This window comes from Apis florea, unplaced genomic scaffold, assembly GCF_048593485.1.
Source record: "Apis florea isolate Af1SG1 unplaced genomic scaffold, ASM4859348v1 contig_3772_pilon, whole genome shotgun sequence".
Taxonomy (NCBI): Eukaryota; Metazoa; Arthropoda; class Insecta; order Hymenoptera; family Apidae; genus Apis; species Apis florea.
In genome coordinates this window covers 421,131-446,310 of record NW_028256845.1, presented here as the reverse complement: position 1 = coordinate 446,310, position 25,180 = coordinate 421,131, and the positions used below count along the sequence as shown (strand labels likewise).

Below are 25,180 nucleotides of genomic sequence, written 5' to 3'. Positions count from 1 at the left end.
CGAATTAATATTTTAATAGTCGCACAATTAATTGATTTCCAATTAATTAAAAATCGATACGATTTCAAATGTTCGATTAAAAACCCATAACGAAACCCATGAGTCTTATGAAAATTCCGTGACCCATTTTACGACTCGAAACGGGAGAAGAAAGGAGGAAAGAAAGAAAGAAAGAAAGAAATCAATCTAAACGAAAGATCTTCCCCATAAATCCTTTTAATCGTCGAAAACTGAAAAAAAAAATCAAGCTAAGAATTTACAGCTAGTCACAGAGAGTCTCACGTTTCACCTAACCACGAGGATTTCATCCGATTAGGGTAGATCGAAATCGCGGATCCTTATTGAGATATCAGTTGGTTGACGCCAGGGTAATGGCGAGCCTTGATTCTCAGAAGCGCCCTTCTCGCTTCTGATACGCTATATCGCTCTCTATCGCTGGCATCATAACTCACTAAACTTGCATTCATGAACGAAAAGGTGAGAGGGAGAGGCTCGAGTCGTAAATTCTCCCCGTGAGACGCCGTGTACGCGAACGTGTAGAATTAAAACCCGATACTATAACTTCTCCAATGATTTTTCTCTCTCTTTCTGTTTTTCTCTGACGTTTACGCGTCCGGCCAACGTTTTAACTCAACTTTGATAAATATGAGACGAGAACTTGGGCTTACAACAAGTGTGAAACCTCTTTCGGGATGCATTAAATCTTGGCGGGCGGAAGACATCGAGAAGGGAGAGAGAAAGAGAGAGAAAGGGAAGAATTCTCGATGGTTGTGGACGGAGTTGCAAACGAATTTTGTTGGAATTTATCGAATTTTGTGGAGGAACGATCGAGTTCGGAGAACGTGCGAATGGATGCGTGGTTAAGGCTAAATTGATCGAGATGGAGTTGGATAATGATGATGTTTTCCTGTTCGAGAAAGTTGAAATATGAAGAAGTTTGTTATTTTTTGAAAATCGTAACGTCGCAGGGGGGGATAATCGCGCAAAGATTAATAGCCTTTTCTCGGGAAAAATTTTGTAACGACGCGGAATGTCGAAATTTAATTAAAAGAGGGACGAGAAACCGAGGGTTTTTAAATCATTCCGGAGAGCGTAATATATGTACGAGTGTAGTATGTTGCATAGCGTAGGTTGAGTGGGAGAACGATTGCGTTAAGAGAACGTGCAAATGGATCGGGATTATTAAGCGTTATAAGAGTTGAACTGGTCGAGGATGATGTTCACTGTTTGAGAAAGTTGAAATATGGAGGGATCGTTTAAAAATTGTAATGCATTTTCGAAATAAGAGTACCAAGATTAATAGATTTATGAAGATTTCTAAAGAGAAAAATCATGGAGGGTATTAAAATTTAAATGGACTCATTGAATACGTCAAAACAAGACATCCATTTTTCGTTTCATTTCGCTTTACTAAAATTAAATCATTCACGGAAATTCTGGTGAGATTGTATTATTTTAAGAAGAGAAAACAAAAAATATCCTATTTTCATACATTCAACGTACTCCTTGAAAAAAATATCTTAGCTTAAATAAACTCATTCGTATCTAAAATCGAGCATCATCACGAACGATATGATCCTCGGTATCCGAACCGAGAGAATACGAAATTCGAGGAAGGCACACGAATTTTGTAATGTCATTAAAAACATAGGTCGCGGCGAGAGGTGGTGGACAACGAAGAAAAAAAGATAAAGAAGAAGTGGAAAACAGTCACGAGCGGACGAGGCTCGGGTATCGTAAATCACTATCGACCTATTCTATTCAAATGAAATTCGTGTTCTTCCTCTGTGCAACGTCTTTTACCTCCCCCCACCGTTATTTCTTTCTCTGTTCGTACAATGTATCCGGGGGATTTTGCCCTACTCGGAATTCCACTGTTAACGAAAGTATTAGGGACTTATCTGGTATTCCGAGTTGGCCGATTAAATTTGCGATTAAATTGAAGCCATTTGTATTCATTAAGAAGGAGAGGGCCGAACTATGCTTGGGACACTACTAATGAAATCGCATGACCCTTTAATGGCTCGCGCAGCAAAATAATTTATTAGAAGAAGCACGCTCATTTCGAGTATTATTATTCACGTACATAATTCATCGAGCCATTTTTTTAAAACTACATCTGTCCAAAAAAAAACAGAAGAAAAGGATATTAATTTCTCAAATATCAATAAATCGTGCATTAATTAACAAGCAGATTTATAGAGATATTTGTTACAAAGGGGAAACAAAATTGTGAAAACTTGTAAGATATATTATTGCTGCAAGATCAATCGAAATTTAATATTTCGTTTCGTTTTTCATCGGAGATCCAATGATAAGCAAAAGAATTTATATTTTTGGAATGAACGAGTTCTATCTCGTAAAATAATATAATATATCGAACGGCATAAAAGTAGATGTATAAATGTAAAAATATATTACAGTTAAAAGACCTATATATATATATATAATTTATATTATATACGCATTCATATGTTTACGTGTTTTCGCACATGAAAATATCATGAAAATATTCCTTACGTAAAAGAATCAAGACAAACAGGGGAACGAGACTGCGGAAGACAGCGGCGGCGTAATAAAGGCCGATTCTAGGACTCGGAGAAATCATCAACGGGAAGACTTTCTATCTAATCCAAAAGCGTTCGCGATTTCGATCGTTTGAAAACGAGGAAACGCGTTTGGCAAGCGTGCGCGCGCACGTTCGAATTATACCGCAATCGGTGCGTTCGAGGATACGAAAAACGAAAAGAAAACGGTGAAAAAGCTTTGAAAAACCGTCCATTAAACGTACACGCAGAGGCCGGCCCGTATGTAGGCGACTCGCGGACAAGAGTATCAAGCGGCCTAACGGTAAAGCCACGTACCGAAGAAACTCGGTTGCTGCACGACTGTCTACGTACCGGAGACACCTGTGTGCGTGTGCGTGCGTGTGTGCGAGCGCGTCGACTGCGTGAGCACAGGCACTTACGCGTAGGAAATTCAAGTGGACGGATAAAAGAAACTAATTAACACGAACGTTAAATCTTCAACGATCAACTACCGCTTAATATATTTTATCGTGTTTATCGTGTTTCACGTTGAAATAATGCGCAGATATAACTGCATATATATTGTATATATGGACAGAATCGATATTTATACGCGTGCATTTGCGCAATTATCGCATGATGATGATCAGTTCTTCCTTCGGACAGGAAATTCATGAAATTTGTGAAATTCTTTAAGTATGATTCGATGACCCACTTATGCATGTAATTGAACTTTATTTCGAGGAAAATACTTAATCTTGGAAATAATTTATATTGATTGTGGATATAATTTATGTATACGTTTCTTTTTTTTTTTTGATAATGTTTATCTAGTCGCTTTCCGATAATATTCCGAGTGGTTTGTCACGTTTGAATTACAAATTTGTAACAATTATAGGCAGGATGTCACGTCGATGGCGTAATGAATATGAATTTGTACGTCGAAATAAAATTCGATTTGAATTTCTTATCTCTTTCACCCGACATCGTTTATGAATATTTTTTTATCCTGTTCTTTAATTGCACGTTACGCTGTTTGTATATGTGTATATATCATCAATCATAATTATTTACACAATAATATCGTATTACAGAAAATACAAATAATTGATGTCAAAAAAAGAAAATGATTGCAATCTTCTGTAATAAGAGAAGATTTTTTTTTTTTAATTGATAAAAAAAGAAAAAAATAACAAGACGTCGGGGTGAGCGATCATAAAAGTTGTTTTAACTGCAAACAATTTTTATGATATGATATTAATTGCGAGAAAATAAGATTTTTAAAGTTTGAAAAGTCAATTGTATCAATCGATATCGATTGATCCTCGCCACAAGATTTTGATGTTCGCAGTTTCATGTCTAACTCGGAAACGCATGCATTCGCGGTTCTATAAAAGTAGAACGAGGGGAAAGCCAATTACCGCAAGCGTTTCATTCGCACAAGCGTGAACATCCTCGTTGCGTTAGTTGCACTATCACGAAAATTAACAAACAAAATTTTGCTTCGTGAATCGAGATTTGACGCTCGATAGAATCCAGTTAATAGAAACCTAATAATGCTACGAAATAACGATTAATTATTTTCAGAAAATAACTCTATCGAAACGATTTACGAAATGATTTGAATAATTTTCTTTTCAATTTCAAGAAAGTACCGTTGAGTTGAACGACACCGTATGATTGATAATCGTATAGATATTAAATCATATTTCATTTCGAATCGAAATAAAGAAAGAAGAAATTTATTATTCTCGAAGAATAATTTCCTTTATTCTTTTTCTCTCTCTCTCTCTCTCTCTTATTTATCGAATTTATATGCCAGAATTGAATGTTATCGCGAAATAAACTTTCATTCGAAACGATTATTCAAGCGAATTCTTTCCTTTTATATCTACTCTATCATTTTCAATTCTAAAATTATTATTATTATGTGAACGAATGATTCGGTACACGATAAATAATTTTGACTAACTATACTGGATAAAATTAAATTTTTATAATTCAAAGATATCAGAAAAGTATAGATGTAATCGTTGAAAACATTGGTGGAAAATTAACACATGTTTAACATAATCCTTAATGTCCTTGGCTATAGCTACGTATATACGAAAGCTGATTATAGCAAGTGATTAGCAAGAGAAAAGAAAATCGACAGAGACTTTTGTCATTACGAAACCATCGAAGACGAAACACGGTCATAAGATTCGCGACGATCGTAAAAAATCGAAGGTTACGAGTTTCCACGAAGATTAACAAATTTTTCATCGATTATTCTTTGCCTTTCCATCATATTTTATACGAAAATAGAATTTATAGCCGACACACGCACGCGAGTATGTATTTCTACACAATTTTACATAGAGGAATAAAGGCTGAATGACTATGGTTATTATTAACAGCCTTTAATAGGTAAATATAATTAAAATATCATTTTTACGACACGAGCAAAATGTTGTTTAATAGATACTATAAATAATAAATAAACATAATTAAATAACAATTCTTACAAGAATTTGTAAAGTCTGAGCATAAGTATCGTAAAATTGTGTAATTGTATAAAAAGTTTTTATATGCTGCATATGCATGACATTGTATATACCTTTTCTTTAATTGCATACAGTTTGCTTTGAGACGTTAACCTTTGGATATAGTGAATTATTTATTACTATTTTATACTTGTATTAAAATTTACTATTTTTTTTCAATTTTTACTATCTTTGTTTTTTTTTTTTTTTTTTCTTTACGGTTTATTTCATTTCTCTAAATAAGTAGTTTTACTTATTTCTTTCACGTGTTGGTAAACAATTATTTTTTTTTTTTCAATCTTCACAAACAATCTAATATGTAATAAGTGAAATAAACATTTCAACCATGTTGAATAGAACAATAGTATATCTACAATTATTATTATTATAATATTAACGGAATATCGAAAACATTTTGTTTGTTTTATGGAACGAAATTATGGTGTTATGGTATTCATCAATGAGCGAGAGATTCCATCATGGTACGGAGATCCTATTGAACGGAAACTTTCTTTCATGGAAACGGTACTCGCGCAAGGAAAACCGTTTTAATGAAAGCAGTGCGTCGTAATAAACTGGTAAAACCACGACAGACCGTGGTAACTATGAAAATGGTATAACAGTACAAATTCCATATTAGCGTTGAGCGTATAACGAAGAAAGCAAATAGAACAATAACCTAACCAACGTTCATATTAACGACCAATTAAAAAAAGAAAATAATATCATCTATATCGTAACAATTGAAAAAAAAAGAAAAGATTAAAAAAAACTTAAGAAAAAAAAGTGAAAGAAAGAAATTAAATTAGAATTTTATTTACGTTACGTGAACCAATTTAAGCAATTTTTTACAAAAAAAAAAAAAAAAAAGAAGAAGAAATTAATTTTCAAATCAAATTCCAAATACTTTTTACCACTTTCCTCCTCGCGAGACCCCCTTTTTCTTCTAATCTTTCCCATCTAGAAAAAAACCAACCTTTTTCCTCCCAGAATTTAGAAAGTCAACTTTCATGCAATCGTCATAGTCCACCTACCAACGAAACAAGGGAGAGGCAACAAAGAGAAAGAGAGAGAGAGAGAAACTTTGCCCTTTCCGCTCACGTACGCTAATTTCAAACTAAATGCTGCTCGTTGATTACGTACCGACATTCAACTAATAATACCGACCATTACTATTCCGTTCAACGTCTCGGACCTTCGTCTCAGATGAGTGGCAAGACGATGAAAACAAAAGCAGGAAAAACAGACGAGAAGGAAGGAAAAGAAAAACGAAAAACTACTAGAAGAAGAGGAAAAAGAAAGGCCTCTCCTTGTGAAATGTAAATGCGGAAAAGCATGAATGAAAGGCGAATGGTCCCGCGACGACGATCCTTAATTACGTTTGCACGACGCGCAAGTAGTTACGGATAACGTTAGGGCAGACGTTGGTTGGTAGCTGCTTGGGTAATTGGAATGCACCGCGGTGCAACGCGGTGCAACTCGGTGCAACGGCTGCTTATTGTTCCTCCTATTGGCGCGCGTGCACTTTTGCCCATTCTCTATCTTCCTCATCCGGATGTGCGTGAAACGGTCGCTGGTATCGCGGAATCCGGTCGCACTTGGACGTCTTACGTTCGAACGTCACAGAACATTAACCGGTAAGTATTACTCACCGATCTGTTCTTGCGCATGCGTGTGCGCGGCTGTATAAAGGCTTTCTAAAGATGATACACAACACGGTACACGATAAAACTATTCGATCGATCGATTATTTTTCTCAATATTATCAATGGATTCCGATTCCATAAATTTGCGAGATTTTCAACAGATGTTCTCGAGCGATCGAAGTTTAATCATTAAGGTAACATTGAGAATGATCGATCGAATCGTATCGCGTGGTTATTTAACGAATAAATGATGGGTGAAAGAAATAAGCGATATACCGTAACATTTCAAAGAGTATTAGGATCTAATTTTTTTTTTTTATCCACTTTAATTAATTAAGGTTTAAGGTGTAGAGAGGGAGGTCATGGGAAAGTTATTTGTTCAACGAATCAAATAATTGTTAGTAGGACAGTCACAGCAAATAACAGTAATTAAGATGGATTCATGAAGTTTTAATTATGCTAATATAAACCGCGATTAAATGCATTAACGCGAGATAATTACATTTTTATAAATATTCCTTTCCTTTTAAAAAATTACCAGGACGTGTATTTATAAGTAAGTATTACATAAAATATTTAAAAACCTATATTCAAGATAGTATTACAGTAAACAGCTGCTTCGTGCAATTATTTAGAAAGTAATATGGAATTATTTCTAGAAAAAGGAAAAAAAAAAAAAAGGAGAAAAATTATTCGGTTACATGCGAAGTACAGTTTCCCCATCAAGAAATTGATCATTATCAATATTTTAAATTACACGTATACACGACGCCATTACAAGAACACTTTTTTTTTTTTCAACGCAACAAAACACGAGATACAAAAATCGAGATACAATTTCTACTCTTGTATAAGATCGTCAATATATATATATATGAAATTTCTGCACAAAGAATATTTAACGTCAATATTTATTTCCCTTGCCATTTAAAAAAATTTTACAACAAAATAAAATATGGTGATACCTTCAACTTCATAAATATATTAACATCAATTGCGTCGTTCAATTTTTAATGTATCCAATGGTGAGGCATTGTCGAAAAGAAATTGCCTATTTAATACTGTTATAAACCGTGTAACCGTGATGATTTAATTTCCGTTTTAGAAAGTCCTATAATAAATAATTCTCTACGACTAAAGTTTTAAAGGCGGTGTTACTCATAAGATGACCTATAATATAATCTCAATTTCGTGGCTCACTCTGCACACTAATTGCCCCTCGTCACGAAGAAAACAGTTTCCTCACACGTTACTAAATAACGTAGGCAGAGAGGCGTATTTTACAAAATGAAATCTAAACGCGCGCGACCCATTAATTCTTCGCCACATACAAGGATCACGTGAAAGGGATAAGAGCAGCTTCGAGGAATGGATTTGTTAACATCGGATGAAATCCGTTTACGAGATGCATCCACGCGTACGCGAAACGGTTTTGCCCGGGTCGATTGTCGGCAAGGATCGCGCGTGTAATCGCGCGAGATGAAATGGTGTACGTGTAACAAACGAGGTGAAAGTAAGAGACGGGCGCCAGATCGAAACAACGAAACCTTGAGTGTGTAATAAGTACGGACGACGTTTCGTAAATGATCACGCGCGGCATTAGACGACGGCCGGTATCTTATCGTTTATTCCTGCAATTTCTAAACTAAAAAAAAAATAACCAAATCGTATGTCACGCATCAATAAATTTACCGAATGAATTTTATTTTGAGAAACGTATTTTCTTATTTTCGATTCGATATACGATGATCCGTGACAAAACTTTCGTCCGATCTATATATATATTTTCGTTAAAACGTCTTTTCTGCGATATTGACGATGCGATTATTTGGATAATATTTTGTTAAATTAAATTTAAATCCACAAAAATTAGAATCAAGAGTTTGCAGAACGGAGGTGTACAAAACTTAAAGTTACTTCAAATAATTATAACACCGAATGATTACCACCATAATCAATCATTTTCTTTAAAAAAAAGATATCGCACAACTTTATTTCAAATTTATTCTAATTTTTTGATACCAAACTCCCTGAACAAGTATCTGATCCCCGATTACCCGTTCTATCGCCTCCACCGGTTCCCAGTAGTAAGGATCAACGAAAAATGCCGCTTACGGTTATTCTGGGAACAAGGTTAGATTTATCGTTAACCGCGGCAAACCGCGGCCATCGAAGGAAATGAAGTGAAACGGGGATCCATTCTCGCGTATTAAGGGCGGTCGCACGAGCCGAGCAAATCGTTTTGCAGGAAGGGAATCCCCAGGAGGTACAGGAGGCGCGGTGCTCGCAACAAAGTATATTTTAAAGGCGGCACCGAGCACGGGCACGGAGAGGAACGGACGTGGTTGAGCGACAAGACAAAGAATATCAGCCCGGTAATGGCCGCTGTAAATTTCGCGTTACCGAGGCTGGAACGATAGACCGACGGACAGACGGACGGATGGACGTTCACGTACGACACAACGCGTAAAGGGACTCGTTTTGCGACTCTTGGCGGGTGGGGGGAGGAGATTGCGAGAAAAACGATCTCCTGGTAACACATCTACTCTCTCTCTGGGATCACATCGAGAATGTATCTCGATCTGTTAACCTTATGACTCTCGCGGATCATTTTTTTTCCACCTGTGTTCTTTCTTTGATAATAGATAAGAGTTTTTCTTGAGAAAAATTTGGGATTTAGTTTTAGCTGTTTTCTTTGAGATATAAATTACATCGGAGTATCTTGATCTATTGATAATCTCCCTGTTGCAATTTTGCGAAAAATGTATGTTGCAATTTTTGAGATGGAGAATTTCTATTCGAGAAAAATAAAAAATTGAAACTTTGAAGTGAAATTTCTTCTCCTCTCTGGAATACGATAATTATCGAGGATCTATTGAATCTATAATTATTATTTTTTTACTTTGATTACTATTATGCTTTCTTTACGTCGAAAAGTTTCCTTTTCACAGTCGAAAAATCAATCTATTCCTAATCTTACAAATATATAATTATTGACACATTGAGCGTTTTTCGGTTATTAGATTGTTTGTTTAATTCTATCCTTCGTTTTTTTTTCCCGATTAAAAAAAATGTAAAAATATTTTAATAAATAACACTGTAAGAAGAAATTCACAAGAAATTCACGATAGCCACAACTGTGTAGAGTAATTGATTCCTGGAAGGCGTTGCACCAGCATTAATTCCACGGCGAAGGACACCCTCGAAAGGCGATCTCTTACATTTCGTTTTTCGAACAAGTGTCGTATTGACACTTTGCGGTTTGTCGTACAGAGATGTGATATAAATATCATATGTGAAATTACAGAGATATGTGGTATGCTCGTACATCGTCGAAGATGCTGGTCTTTCTTTTTTTTTCTCTCTCTTTCTTTTTAACAATCTTTAGAGTTAATATTAAAATATAGTAACGATGTATACGTGTTGAGAATAAGAAGAAAATAAACGGACATAAGATAAATTGAAATTTTGAATAACGGAATTTCAATCACTGTAATTATGTGTAATTATAGCAAGTTAGTATTATAGCCATTGTAAATTTGAATATTTATTCAAGAAATTAAAATTGAAGGAACTCTTTCTCGACGAGTATTTCGAGCTTGACAAGTTACCTATTAAAAATCATTTTCTCGGTCGGAAGATAAAAAAAAAAAAAGGAAAGATACACGAATATTATTTCAATCATAATGCATTTTGCTCGTGTCTGTGCTAGTTTATTATTCGAAAAATATCCAAGCTCAAACAACTGATATAGAATGTAAAACATACAAGTTTTACAACTTTTCAACTACCTTGCTTCGGCGCACAAATTAAATTTAAAAATTTAAAAAAAATCAGCGATATTAAAAATCTAATCTAAACGGGTGAAACTTTATTTTTATCTAACCTGTCAATCTAAAACTTCCTCTCTTTCCGATTAATATTTAACACAATATCGTCCATGTGAATTTTAATCTCATTTCCAAAAAGGATCAAATTCGAGAACTTTTAAATTTCTTAAAGCATTCGAGAATAAAAACTGTCAAAGAGTTACTCTTTTCCTCTGTTCAATATTATTGAATATACCATCAAAAGCAGTATCCATTTACGAAAAAATACTCTCTCTCTCGAGAGAGAGAAAAGAGAACAATTGTCAAACATTGTTCGTAATAAACATCTCCCTGCTCTCTTTTCTTCCCCCTCCCCGTTCCCTTCAATTCGATCACTTTCTCAACGCAGCGAACCCGAAGGGGCGATCGACCTTTGAAAACTCGCCTTTCGAAAATCGGCGCTCTCTAGCCTCGACCTCGCTCGATTTATCTCCGATCCGCCGTGTAAAAAGTTGGTGCGCGTGTGTATCGATCATTACCACGATTTGCGTCAATGCTGACCACCCACGTGCACGCACCGAACGCTGATTAATGCCCCCGATTTCGGGCTCGAGATCGTTGTTAGATCGTTGTAGATCGCGACACGCGAGCCGGCGTCACTTTTGCTACACGTACCGCTCGATCGTAACGGTTGTGCAAGGCCTCGCCGCTTAACAATCCTCCGCGAAACGGCCTTTCTATTGGTATTTACGGATAATTGTCCATTGATATTGGACGGATGGAAACGGGTGTTAATCGGCTCGATTTTTGTGAGAAGTTGGCACGCGTCTTTGGAAAAGTCTTTTGTACTTTGAAAATAAAGGGTGGAAAATGATGGAAAGAGGAAAATATTCAAGATTGTTAATTATAACTATTGTATGGTAGAGTTATATTAATTAATTGGAGAAAGATGAATTTGTTAGAATGAGGTGTTCTTCGGATAACAGAGTTGGGGATTGAACGGTTGAAAAAGTAACTAGTTGAAAATTTCGAATAAAATTACTTGTTAAAATGTTTGAATAACATTTGTTCCTAGTTGTTATATATATATAGTTGATTTGCTTTTCGTGTAATCTTAATAATTATTATTATTATTATTATGTTTTTGAAGAATAATAATTATCGAAGTAACATTATTCGTAATTGTTCAAATAATAAATTTTGCCCACAACTGTCGGATAATTGGTTAAATTATCAATTATCAAAAAAATGATGAAAAAAATAAAAATTGGATAATTTTCGAATACAAATGTTTCATATATGATGATAACAGAAATATGGTAATATCGCGTTTAATTTGTTTAAGACTTTGAATTGTTGTGTATTAAGTCTCATGCTGAGAGATAACGAAGAAACTTCGATAGATTTCTTTAATTGAAATTTAAAATTTATGTTGAGATAATATCGAATTTCCTTCCCTCTACAAGCATTGCATTAACGATACTTCTTCGTGTAATAAAAGTTTTATTTTTAACGAGTTTTATACGTTATGTGATAACCTAACAGCGTAAAACGTTCACGTCGCTCGAGCGAGACAGATATTGGTCCAAAAATGGAAGCATAATATTCAGATTTCTGAAGATATAATCGGATCGAATAAAAATACTCAGTGAAAATAAAATTTGGTGATATTTAATTTCAAAAAGTGAGTGCAAAATTACGAGTAATTTAAAAATATAAATAATTACTTAAAAATGAGACAGATAATTGATAAATAAATAAATAAATAAAAGATATTTTCTAATTAAATACCGCTGACTTTTGATAATAAAAGTTCAAAATGTATGGAAATACTAAATCTCACCTGACCACTTTTCAGACCTTGTTCAGACTCAAATGACCTTTCTATCGGAGTCTAGAGGTGCCATTGATCTTCGATGTGGTTAATACCACACAATTAATACCACAAACTCGGCCAGCATTCGATTGCACTTATTAATACTAAATGTAAATCGATACGATTTTCTGTTTTCTTTTACTCGATGATCAACGAATTTGATCAAAAAGTACTCAATTATTTAACAAACTAAAATATAAATCTGTGAATATAATAAAAGTATCACAGTAATTCTAAAGAAAAAAAAAAAAAGATATAGCAAGAAATGAAATCATAATTTCTTCGCCAATGTTAATCATACGTTTAACTGCAAAACTCTCGAGAATCTCCCTTAAAAATATTCTTCACGAAAGTAACGTTCACGAGAAATAACTCTCGAGAATTAACTGTCGCAATAATTTTACTATTCACGTCCCTTCAATAAAATCTTTTCGAGTACTTTTGTTCAAGATTGTAGCCAGTTATCAGAGTAAAAATATACACATCGACGAATCGTATATATAGGATGGACGACGAAAAATCGACAAATCTCACGTGTATGTAAATCGGCATTGTTCGTGCTGTTGTTGCAATGATCGCTGTATCGTGCCGTATGCGTGGAACCCGAATTGAAAAGTTGGCTACGCGGAGAACAAAAGGGGGTAGACACCTGAGTAACGCGGTGCACTTAAACATTTTTTCGCTCGGAATAATACCGGCGAATTCTTCGGATCCGCTTCGAAGCGGCGCAAAGGACAGAGGGGTGAAGAACAGGCGAAAGGGCGAAAGGGGACAGAGAGAACTGGATGCGGTTCCAGGAAAGTCGAGAAGGTCACCTCTTTCTCAGTTACCAGAAACGAATGAAACGAACGAATCTCCAGCTCATCGTTTGCGATTCGAATAATAAAAGTATCTTTATCGTAAAGGCAAATTTAAATTATTTTCCAAATACTTATTCTAGTTTTAACTATAACTTAACTCGATCCAGTTATCTCAAATTAATATTCTAGAATCGAAGGGAAGCATCAACGTTGATCGAAAGGTATTTATATGAATCTTAAGAATTTCGATTTTGATTTTCCCAATTTTCATCGTCGATATTACTTTTCAACCGATTCGCGGTGAACCGATTTAGACGACTCGATGGATTAACAAAGCAACGAATCGAACCGTTTCGTCACCCGTGCCTATCACTTTTCCTCGGTACCCTTTCGTCCACTCACGATCGAAATCTTTCTCGAATCGCCTCTCGAATTCGGTCACGCTCAGCTACTCGTGCAACTCGTTCAAGGACTCTTGTTGGATCGTTTATCGATACAGCCCAAGAGACACCTCTATTAATAAACACCGCGATTTTCTCGACAACGGTACTCCTCAATCACGATCGTAATTACAATCTCCAGTTATATAACAAACTAAAGGCCTAAAGGTTTCACCACGCTTTCCGCGATCCCGTCGATCAGAGAAGAAAAGAAGAGAAGAGAATAAGGGATAATCCGTTTCTTATTGGCGTCTGGAGAAATATGTAGGGGGAAATAAAATTGGCGAGGAAAAGAATCGGAGAATTGGCAAAAGTCGCGGTGTGGAAACGAGTCTGGTGCAATTACTACGAAGCTGCTATCCTCGGACCAGGAACGATCGGCCAACCACGCCCTCGCTAATACGAGACAGGATTTTGAATTGCCTCGGCAAGGACATCAACTACATACAACGCCCCGACACAAAGAAATTTTTTAATTACACTCTATTTACGTGGTCGGCCACGAGAGAGCATACGTGACTGTTTCAACGTCTCTGATCGTCTCTGTATTCGGATAATCAGACTTGCAGTGATGCAACGTCGATGAATTATTCTATTTTGGAGAATGTGTTTGTTCTTTTGAAGAATCACATTATTCGATTTCCAACCCCTGGCACGAAAGAGTTAAGCTTCCTTTTCTAAAGAAAGATCGAATTTTTGGATGACGTGATTCGAAGAGATGGTTTTGAATATTAGAAATTAAAGCGTTAATATTAGTATTTCGATGAAGAAAAACAGGGGAAAAATGTAATATTCGTGAAATATTTTTCTGACGAATTTAAAAAAAACTATTTCTCAATATATTCTAGAAATTGATTTTGTAACAAAAATATTTATATATAACGATCTGCGACTCGAATTACACAGGAAGAATCGAATATAATGATTCATCATTACTTCTTAACGATCTCAAAGCACTACCCCTTTCACATATTCTTGAAATCAGGCCGATTTCGTAACAACTTATACATAAGGAATTTCGACTCGTGTTTACAGATAGGAAGAATTGGTACGATGAATCATTTGCTTCTATGATGAAATAAACTTTCTTTTACTTATATTTTGTACTACATGACAAATGAGCATGATCCATCGTGCTACGTGGACCAGGAAATATTGATTCATCAAACATTTTAGCACGCCTTTAACTTGTTGCTTTTATACGAGTTTTTGTTACGAGGATATCAGGGATGAAAAAAATTCGATCAAACTTTTCAAATTCAGATTCCGACATGTAAATACGGAGTTTGAATAAAAGTTGATATCGAACGAAGGCCGAATGAATCAGGGAAGCATTTAAACTCTTGAAAAATTATGAACAAGACGCGCGTATGTATTATATTGCCGGTTTATGACTAACTTTACGAGCACAATGAGATATAATCATCATTATTATATGGCTAAAGGAAAAAAAAGAAAAAAAAAAAGAGAGAAAAAAAGAAACTCGAAGAAAACGAACGTGGATCAAGAAAGTGTTGGAATATTTCCATTTAATATCGCAATGAATAAAACGTATAAAGCAATATGATGAAATTAAATGTTAATAACGGATTTTAAAGCGCCTCAACAGTGCGCGTTACGATATAAAACATGGCTATTGGCGCGAATCTTTATTAAGAAAAAAAAAGCTACAATGTAGATTTATAGAGGATTATAAAAAAAAAAATTCATGTGTAATAAGAAATCGTTATCGTTAAATATGGAGGTACACGTAAAATGAAATGAACGTTATTAATAAAATTATTATCAAAGGGATATTTGATATTAACGTTCTACGTGCATTACACGATAAAAGGCGAAACGATATATCTAACAATAATTCTAGAAATTTTTACATTAAAATAATTTCTCTAAGATATAGATTGTAAATGATAATAATAATAATAATAATAATAATAAGTATGAAAAATTTTATATCCGATGAAACGCGAAACAATGTTTACAATAATAATGGAAATTTCTAGAATAAAACAATTTTTCTAAAATAAAATTAATAATCATTTTAAAAATGTGAACAGTGGCCAAATATTGATCTACGCTTAAAAATAAATAATGATAATAAACATTATGGAAAATTTTACATGATTTTAAATGATCCAACGGTGACATTAGACGTTTAATTATTCGTGGAATTTCCACGTTTACATATGATCGAGTGCAAATAGATAGAAGAGAATACGAAATGAAGGTATCTCACTCACAGAGGAGGGAATATTTTAAGAATAAAGAGCGATTCGAATTCAACGCTCCGTTAGATGGTTTAAAGAAGGAATGAACACTTCGATAGTGCATATCTATAGATAAAGATGGAAAAAGAAGGGAAACAAGGAAGAAAGAAAACGTTATAACATAGAGTCGAAGGACAAAGGTGACAGTGCAGAATAGCAAAATTTTATATACATCTAATACGTGAATATGGTAATGTAAAATTCATGTCGTCGGGTTTTATAGAGCTCTTTCATGAATACATAATTCTATTACAGAACATATGCATTAACCAGTCCACAAAAAAAAAATAAGATAAAGTAAAAATGATCGAGACACGAGATAAAGCTAAATGGCATGTGAAATAATTGTCTCAACGGTATCAAAATCGATGATACATATTTTCTACGAGGAAATGTATAAAGCATTGTAAAAACAGAAATAGATCGAAATCGGTTACACGTAGCACAAGAAAGAAATATAAGAAGAAGAAGGAGTGCAATTATGCATTATATTTCGCGTAATAATAAAAATAAATTTTTATGAAAGCGAAATTAAACCTCGGTATCTTGCAAGAAAAATGGATGGGCAACAAATAATTTTTTAATTATAATTTTAATGTCTCTATCGTAAATGAAGTTTATCATCGAAGAAGAGAGGAGATAAAAAGGAATCAATTATAATCACTCTCTCCTATCAATTCTCAGCTTATTGGCTTGCGCCATTCTTGTGTACGTAACATGAGATAAAGATTATTAAATTATTTGCAAAATAATTCAAATGGTAATCGGAACATTGAAATTTTGAAGAAAGTAATAATTTTGATAATATAATAAAAAAGTTATTGAATTCTACATTAATTAACTTTCAAAGAATCGAATTTGATGTATATAAAAATTTTATATATTTATGATAATAACTTTGAATATTAAATGATAGATTAGTATCTCTTCTTTAAAAGTTGAATACTGGATATAATAAGAAAAAATATACAGATAATTTATTCTTATTCCGTACATCTATCGGGCAATATTTTTATTTTATTACATAATTTTATTAATTGGTAAAAGAAGAGAAGAATTCTGACAAGATATACACGCCAGTAATAAAAATTTTATTCTCGATGAAGAGATTCCATAATTAATGTAACGATTGGCAATTTGAACGATGATCGACAAGTCGTCGTAAATGAAAAATTACATTCCCTTAACGAGATTTCGATCGGAAAAATCTCACAAACTATCACATTTCGCCTCGTTTTTTCACTATAAAATTTTCCATTACGTACTAGCCGAGTGAATTTCTCGTCTATCTGACTAGCTACAATTTAGTAGTAGTAGATTCGAAAGTTAGCCTTCCGCGCGATCGTCTGTTTGTGTCTTTCTACAACAGGGCCGTATCTACTTAAACAAACTGGGACAATGCGTTTGTAATAGCGAAACTGCGTTTACATTGATCCACGATGGTTAAGATAATGTGCATTGAATAATTTCAACGATATCCAATCTCGATTAAATCGTAAGAAAAGCACGTTTATTTTGACTGTACGATGATATGAATCAAAAGAAACTGGAGCGAATCTAGAAATAAACGAAATTAACTATGTGTGTGAATATTATGTAGATATTTTTTAAACGAAAATTTTGTATAAATAATATATTAAATTCTATATATAAAAAAAAAAATTCTATATAAAAAAACGAAATTCTAACTTTGATTCGAACTCTAAGTAATTATCATTAAAATATTATTAATGATAATATATTTTTATCGAAATAAAAAAAATAAATATACTTGACAATATTTTCTATTTAGAAATTAATAATTTCTGTTTTCCATCAAGATGAAACGTTACCCTTAATTACATCATAAAATATACATACGTACAACTGTCTTATCGAAGTGGCTCGTTAAAAACGTCGAGATATGAATATTAATCATTATAAAAGTTAATTACTGTAAAAACAACATTAAAATTTAATACATGATTTTGAATCCTTATCAAAAATCTGTATGAAATAAAGTTTAATCCGAGAAAAAGAAATGTAATTATAAAACAATAAAACAATAAAAATAATAATTATAAAAATATTAAATAAGATGGAAACAATGAATTAAAATTTACAACTTTCAGTAATTAACTTAATAATATAATGATATATTTATCATCGTAGAAAAATCAATCACGAGTTTATCTCAATGATCAAACAAACAATTTGTAAATGAAAAATAAAATTACACTGATTACTTAATCGATACAATCATGCATAATAAAGATAAGGATAATAAAATAAAAATAAAAAAAACACGAGCATTCATTACGGGATTTATATATGCGTGAACGAATACGAAAACATTTGTCGCAGAACAAAAATATTATGCAGAAGTTTCTTAGAATTCTACCTTTTATCCATCCACGTAGATATTCAAACGAGATAAATTTATCTCGCTTATTTGCAAATATGCTTTACAAGGATTTCGTATTGGTAACTAACAAAAGGATAGATGTTACGCGAAAACAAAATTTTAAGGAAAAAAAATTATCCAAATCCTCGTTGACAGGTCGATGACATTTTTGCTCATTATCGTCAACCAGCCGGTTTGGAATGACATTTCACTTGTAAAACACCCGTTGCCTTTAAAGTGGCTCGGTCAAATTAATTCTAATTGCCGTGCGTGCGTCTTACGTGCAAATAGGTTTTACCTCGAATGTCTCGAGAGTTTTGTCAGCCAATTCGCGATAAAAATCCCGTGAAATCCGCTAACTCATTTCCATTTTTCTGAGAATCGAGAGGCTTTTGAAAATCGTTTCGAGAATGTATTATTAAGTAATATATACGCAACATTGTGTTCGTTAATTAATTTTGATCGTATGATACGTAATGATTTTATTATTATTTAATGAATTTTTCATTGCATTAAAATAATTAATATAATAGAAAAGAAAGAAAATGAGAAAACATAAAATTTGCCATGAAAATTAATTTTATGATTATTATTGCATTGAATTGAAACAAAATTGAAAGAAATAAAAAGAAAACAAGTAGTCTTTATTTATTAATTACGAAATTTAATCTTACGCTTAATACTATATTAAGATTTAAGTTTCCTTATTTTTTTCTTTTCTTTATTATATCTAATTAATACAATGAAAACATTTGTTGTATATAATATGAATATATAATGTTATATGTTATATCGAGTGTTAAGGAATTGTAACTTGGTGGCAACTTTTAAAATTCGCGCCTAATTTCGTGTCGTAGTATATGTTCGAATGACGACAGTTTTGGCGCCAATTTTTTTCTTGCTATTATATATATATATATATATATTTAGAACACAATCTCTAAAATACTAGTTCCGTTATTCAATACATTTTTTTCTTAAATAAATTTTAAGATTTATTCAGATCATGTATTTTTCTAAAATGTTGTAACGTATTATCATTTAATAAGATATGTACTTTCACCAATGAATCAATAAATAATTTATAAATGGCATCTATTCTATAAATTTAAATAAATAAGGAACTAATATTAAGTAAAGATGTATGTTATACGATCGACTGTATGTATATATATGTATATATATCGTACGTATATAAATATATACGTACGACGCACAAGCTGTTTTTCAAACAAAATTCGAAGAATTTTTCTACGCCTTATATAGCTCGCGACATAAACAAAAACATATAACTCACCGTTTCCACCATGTCGAAGCCTCCTCCGTACACCATCTCGTATATATAAGTGCTTTTTTCCTCTCTGCTATCACACTTTTGCCAATTTCTCTTCCGTCTGTCAAACCGACGCTGCCTCGAAGGATAGCAGTCGATCTCTCGAATCGAGAAGAGAGATCGACTCACTCGCTAGAGCGGCTCCAGTCTTTATGACAAAAGACAACGCGCGATGTAAGATTCCGCTGTGTCGTCTTTCCACCTTGTGTTTTCTTTGCTTCGAGTCACTTATCGTTCCTTCCCTTCACCTTATCCAGTCTCTGTCTCTTATTCTGTTATGTTTCGCGCGTCTTCGAACCTCCCTCGACTCTTCGAGGCCTTCGTATGCCGCGTGCGACTGACTGACTGACCGAACAGCGAGCGCGCGTCGCCGCGAACGAACTTCGAATTCGAGCGTACCGAACGTATCCGAATATAGCCGAACTTTGTCGAACGCGATTCGACCTACTATCGCGCGCGCGCACCTCTCTCGCGCGCCTTCCTCGCAAAACTTTTGACAATCTTTGTGCACTGACACCTTCTACGTAGCCGATATATTTCTATGGATCACTCGAACGATTATCTTTAAAAGTTACCTCTTTTTTTCCGTCGATATCCCATTCTTTCGAGGAATTTGTCCATCAATCTTCAACGCGACAATTTCGAGAAAGGAATAGATACGGTACATTCACTTGGCACATTCATGTGTTTGGAGGTTGTGTCAAATCACGAATCACTCGATTTTGAAACTTTTCAACGACACTTACGTTTTATGATAATGACACGAATTAAAGGTGAAGGTGAGGGCACTTTTTAGTCGATTATGAGAATTTATACGCGTGATATATCTCGAGTTACCTTTATATGACTGAACGAGCGACGCGGGACGTGTTCGTTCAAGCCGTTGACGCGACCTACTAAAGACTCATGCGCATGCGCAAAACATTCTTCGTTTTTACCGATGATACGATCACTGTACAATTTGCTTAACGATTTGTAATTAAAAGTAACGATGAAGAGTGTCTAATTTAATTATTTGTAAAACAAGAAAACTTATTACGTTTTAACCTACTTTGGAAAAAAAAAAAAAAGAAATATTTGAATTTATATATATATATACATGAGTACTTACAATAAATTTATAACCTTCATATTCATCATAAAATTATATTAATAAGTAGTTTAGCTATTTTATATTTAATTTAATAAAATTTTAATCAAAATAAATTAAATTAGATTAAAATTTTTTCAAATATCAAGATTTTCTAGAAAATTCTTATATAATAAATTCCCAATTTTTATAATTTTTTACATTTAAAAATTTAATTTCACTCCCACTTTTTCTAAAAGTTTCACTATTCACTATTACTTTATTCTGCAAATATATATTTTCAAATTTGTCTAAAGACCGAAATAAAAATATCAAATTAATGTAGCAATTAAATAACAAAATGAGCAATTATTTATCGTATCATGCGTATTTCTTACGATAAGGAAGCGATTTGCAGCCACATTAAGAAAAAGAGAAAGATTATATCGTAAGAATCGAAAATAATCGATGAAAAGCTTTGTTGCGGCAGTTCCTTTTTGCTCGGGACGAAGCGCAGAATCCGCTACCAACCTTGATCCGATGGTAAATATCCCGGTATACAAGCGTATCGGGCTCCTTGCACTCTGTGCACTCTACGATTCGCGCGAGAGCACGCAGGTATTTGCGTGGGCGATTAGTCGACGATTAGATCCGCGACACGCTTTATAGAGGAAAAGTGGACACAATGGCCCTTTCTGACTTATGGCGATGCGGGACGATGGCGCCGCTACCAAGGATTGTGAAACGGATTCCAGGCCAGACTTTTCCGGCTCTGACGTAAAACTTTTGAGAGATTAAACTGTCTACGAAGTACCGGAAATTACGCCTCGTTTGTAATCGATCGTGTAAATTATACGATCGCTTGGGATAATACGATACTCGTGAATTAATGATCGAGATTATGTTCGAAAAAATGTATGTATTCAAAGGATAGATACATATTTTGAAGAATCTTGATGACGAATGAAAATTTGAAAAAGAATTGTGAAATATGTATCGTGTTATTATTTATTCCTTTTTGTTTTAATAATTCTCTATTTTTTCGTATGATATAGATTATTGTTGGTGATTTTTACTTGTAATAGAATATAACACAGTAAATAAAGTTATTTTTCTTACTATATATAACATCTTGAAAATTTATTTTTCAAGAATAATTGTTTCATCAAGAAGCAATCTCTATTGCTGATATTACATGAGACTTGTTTATCTTACGATAAAGAATTTTTATTGGACGATTAATCGTAACAGCAAAGATAACTATCCAATCTATCTTCTCCTTTATTTAGCTATTTGGTAAATTGGTTTAAAATAAGCCAATTTTGTATCAAAATTAATATCATCGTGACGAGAAGATGATAAATCTGAAAATATGGGAAACTTGAAATGTGGCGAATGATTCGTGAAAAATTGTTTTACAAGATGAGTATCACGACATCATCGTTTTTCATTATTCCACATACACAAGCTTCTGCAAAATAATAAATGCTCAGGATTCTTCAAATGTTTGCAACAGAAGGAAAGACACGTGCCAACATGCATTTACAGATCATGCGATAGATGACTAATCCAGTAGTTGGAAGAAGAAGAAAAAAATTTTATTCGAGCGTATAAGAAACAGTTATTTATTAGAAAAAAGAAGAAAAAAAAATAACGGAAATCATAAATTACAATCACGCTTTTATTCGTAAGAGAGAGAAAGAGAAATGAGTTAATTTCTCTATCGCAAAAAGATATAAATTAAATTTTAATTATATAGTTGATAATGTAACATTGATTACAGGAAACGATCAATTACGTGGTAACAATCAGTTTTTCTGCCTATGTACGTCACATATGAATTTGTGTTCTCCCCGTATGGACAAAATGAAAGTTTGTTCAGAAGAATTAAAAAAATTAAATAAAAATATGAATTCGTTCTCCCCCCTTTTTTCTTTATAATTCTTTTCCATTCACAGGGTTTCAAGTTTCATCAGAATCATTCTGACATTTCATCCACAATGAATCACACTTAGATAAATAAAATACTTGGTTAATAATCATTTGAAGAGCTCGGCAAAAGTAATAAGTTTTTAATTAAACGTATTTCTCGATCGTTTATTATTATTTTTTTTTTTTGAAAAAGAGTAAAGATTACTCATTTATAATAACGCGAGCAACATTATCAATATCAGATGAAATTTTTGTCAGAAAAAAATCTTCAATGTAACTATAAATAAGAACGTTGGCTGTGTTACTATTAGAATGCCAAGCGCCTACACGAAACAGATAAAACACTGACAACCATTGTCTACCATTGGCTCTCTTTGAATTGCTACACTACTTTTCAGCCTTCCTGTTCTTTTAGCGTAATTACGACAAGCGAAAAACAATTTCTATTCAACAAAAAAATTAAAAATAATCGTCATTGATACGTAGAAAATTCAAGTTCAATAACGCTACTGTATTCGGAATTTCATAGTCGATATTTATGTAATAAATATTTCCACGCGCGCGCAAAAAAAAAAAAAAAAAAGGAAGAAAAAAATGGCTAATTAAATTTCGATAAATCACGGTCAATAACGAATTTAAAGATCTAATCTGGCTGCATTAAAATTTCAACGCTCGGTTTTTATACACGTACAATTCCAGAAACTCGTATTAATATTCAAGGTATCGCGATTAGTAGATCAAATTTAAGATAATTCAGGGACGATAAATTCTATCAATCGACAGGACACGATAATTTTTAATTGATTACAAGAGAGTAGAATGATATCCATTGATGCCGATTATACAACGGAACTCTCCATCTCTGATCGAGCAAAAAAAAAAAAAAAAAAAAAAATTCTTATGCAAATATAGGAGATACGTACGAGATGATAAATTTTACTGCCCTGTTGATCTATCGATTTCAATAGGTCTTATTACCTAATAAAAACACTTTAAACGTTATTGTAGAACCGTTCACGGGCTAACGATCAGGTTTACCATTCAAGCACGCAGTTTACGTGGCTGTGCTTGAATCGGTCTTTCCCCGTTGCGAAAGCCGATCCAGTATCCGGCTGGGAAATTAATTCATTTTCATTTGGAAAAAATCGATTTACGTTCATCGATGCAAATTATGACACGTAAGATATTTATTTACACGTGTCTCTACCTAATCGTTTCGGTTATATTTTTAACAATGTCACATTGTTTTCTCTCAATATCTAATGAATCAAATCTGTTCAGTTTATTATTGTTTTCGAAGAATTTTGTTTACTTAAAATGAAATTAGTGTATAATTATAAAGTGATAATTAATATAATGAATATAAAGGGAATAACTTTCAAGGATTCAATAGAATTGATACGAATTTCGATATAAGAATAAAAGAAGAATTTCACGTTTGAAATACTATATCCTAAACAAACTCTTTACTCATCATTCTCCTTCCGCTCATCGTTTTACTTTATTTTCTTATCGTTATGTGAATAATGAATGACACGTACAGCAAATCATGCTCGAATTCATAAAAAAAAAAAAAAAAAACTCAACGTAAGATCTCTCACATCTTACAAACCAAGCCAGTTTTATCAAAATAAAAATCTATAATTCATTTCACTGGAAAATCACCACGTTCCATCCCAGAAACTGTCGTCTTATCGTTATTATAATTACACAAAAATTATTGCATATCATATATAACATACGTATACACGATTAAAAAATTTCCTTTTTATTAACCAAAACTTTCCTGGATGACTGTACCGCTGTATCATCAACTACTGTTCACTGCAAAAACTGCTTCGTTCCTCTCCTAACGATCATCCTACTTTCTATCATCTTATCGTTCATCTGATTGGATAAACGGAATTGCGTCACTGGGACGGAAATCGGGGGAGCTTGATTCGGTGAAAACAGTTTTGCCCGCCTCGCGGCCTGTTTTATTCACCCCGGTTTCTCGGCACAGAGAGAGAGAGAGAGAGGGAGAGAGGGAGAGAGAGGGAAGGAGATCGTGTGAGAATCGCAGAGGCGAGCGGAAAATAAAAGCGTTCGACTTGCGGCAGTGACGTCGTTGTTCGCCGCGTTAACGTCGTTCAGCTGTGAGAAAGCACGAGGAAATAAAAAAAAAAGGAGGAGGATTTATGTCGGTAAGAAAAGAACTGCGGCTCGTATGCGGCTGAGCCAAGTACAAGGGCGCGTACGTCTTTTTCGCAATCTGCGACATTCGTGGCGGATATGCGGTGCAAGCTGACGTCGAGCACACGTTTCTATCCCCTTTTTCTTTTTTTTTCTTTTTTTTTTCTTTTTTTTTGGAGACGAACGAAAAAAGCGTGGATAAGTTAGAATTTTGTTGAAGATAATCAAATATTTGACAATTTGTAAAATATCAATTATCAATTATAAATAGGTAATCATTATTTAAATGTATCGTGTTTCATGAAAATTGAAAAAATTGATCCATCCAATACCTTGTCTGATTGTTACAATTTATAATTGATTACAAGTTTGAAATATCTTCGTACGAATTGAACGATAA

General features: G+C 33.5%; 1 protein-coding gene across 1 annotated transcript in view; it reads right to left on the bottom strand.

Moving 5' to 3' along the window:
* The window catches only part of Ets98B (DNA-binding protein Ets98B), a 63,765-nt gene extending 43,308 nt beyond the window's left edge, over positions 1-20,457 (bottom strand). Inside the window, exon 1 of the mRNA XM_003691338.4 lies at positions 19,572-20,457. Coding sequence (XP_003691386.2) covers positions 19,572-19,607 — 36 coding nt within the window. The 5' untranslated portion in view covers positions 19,608-20,457. The remainder of the gene's footprint in view (positions 1-19,571) is intronic.
* Positions 20,458-25,180: the final 4,723 nt, after the last annotated feature.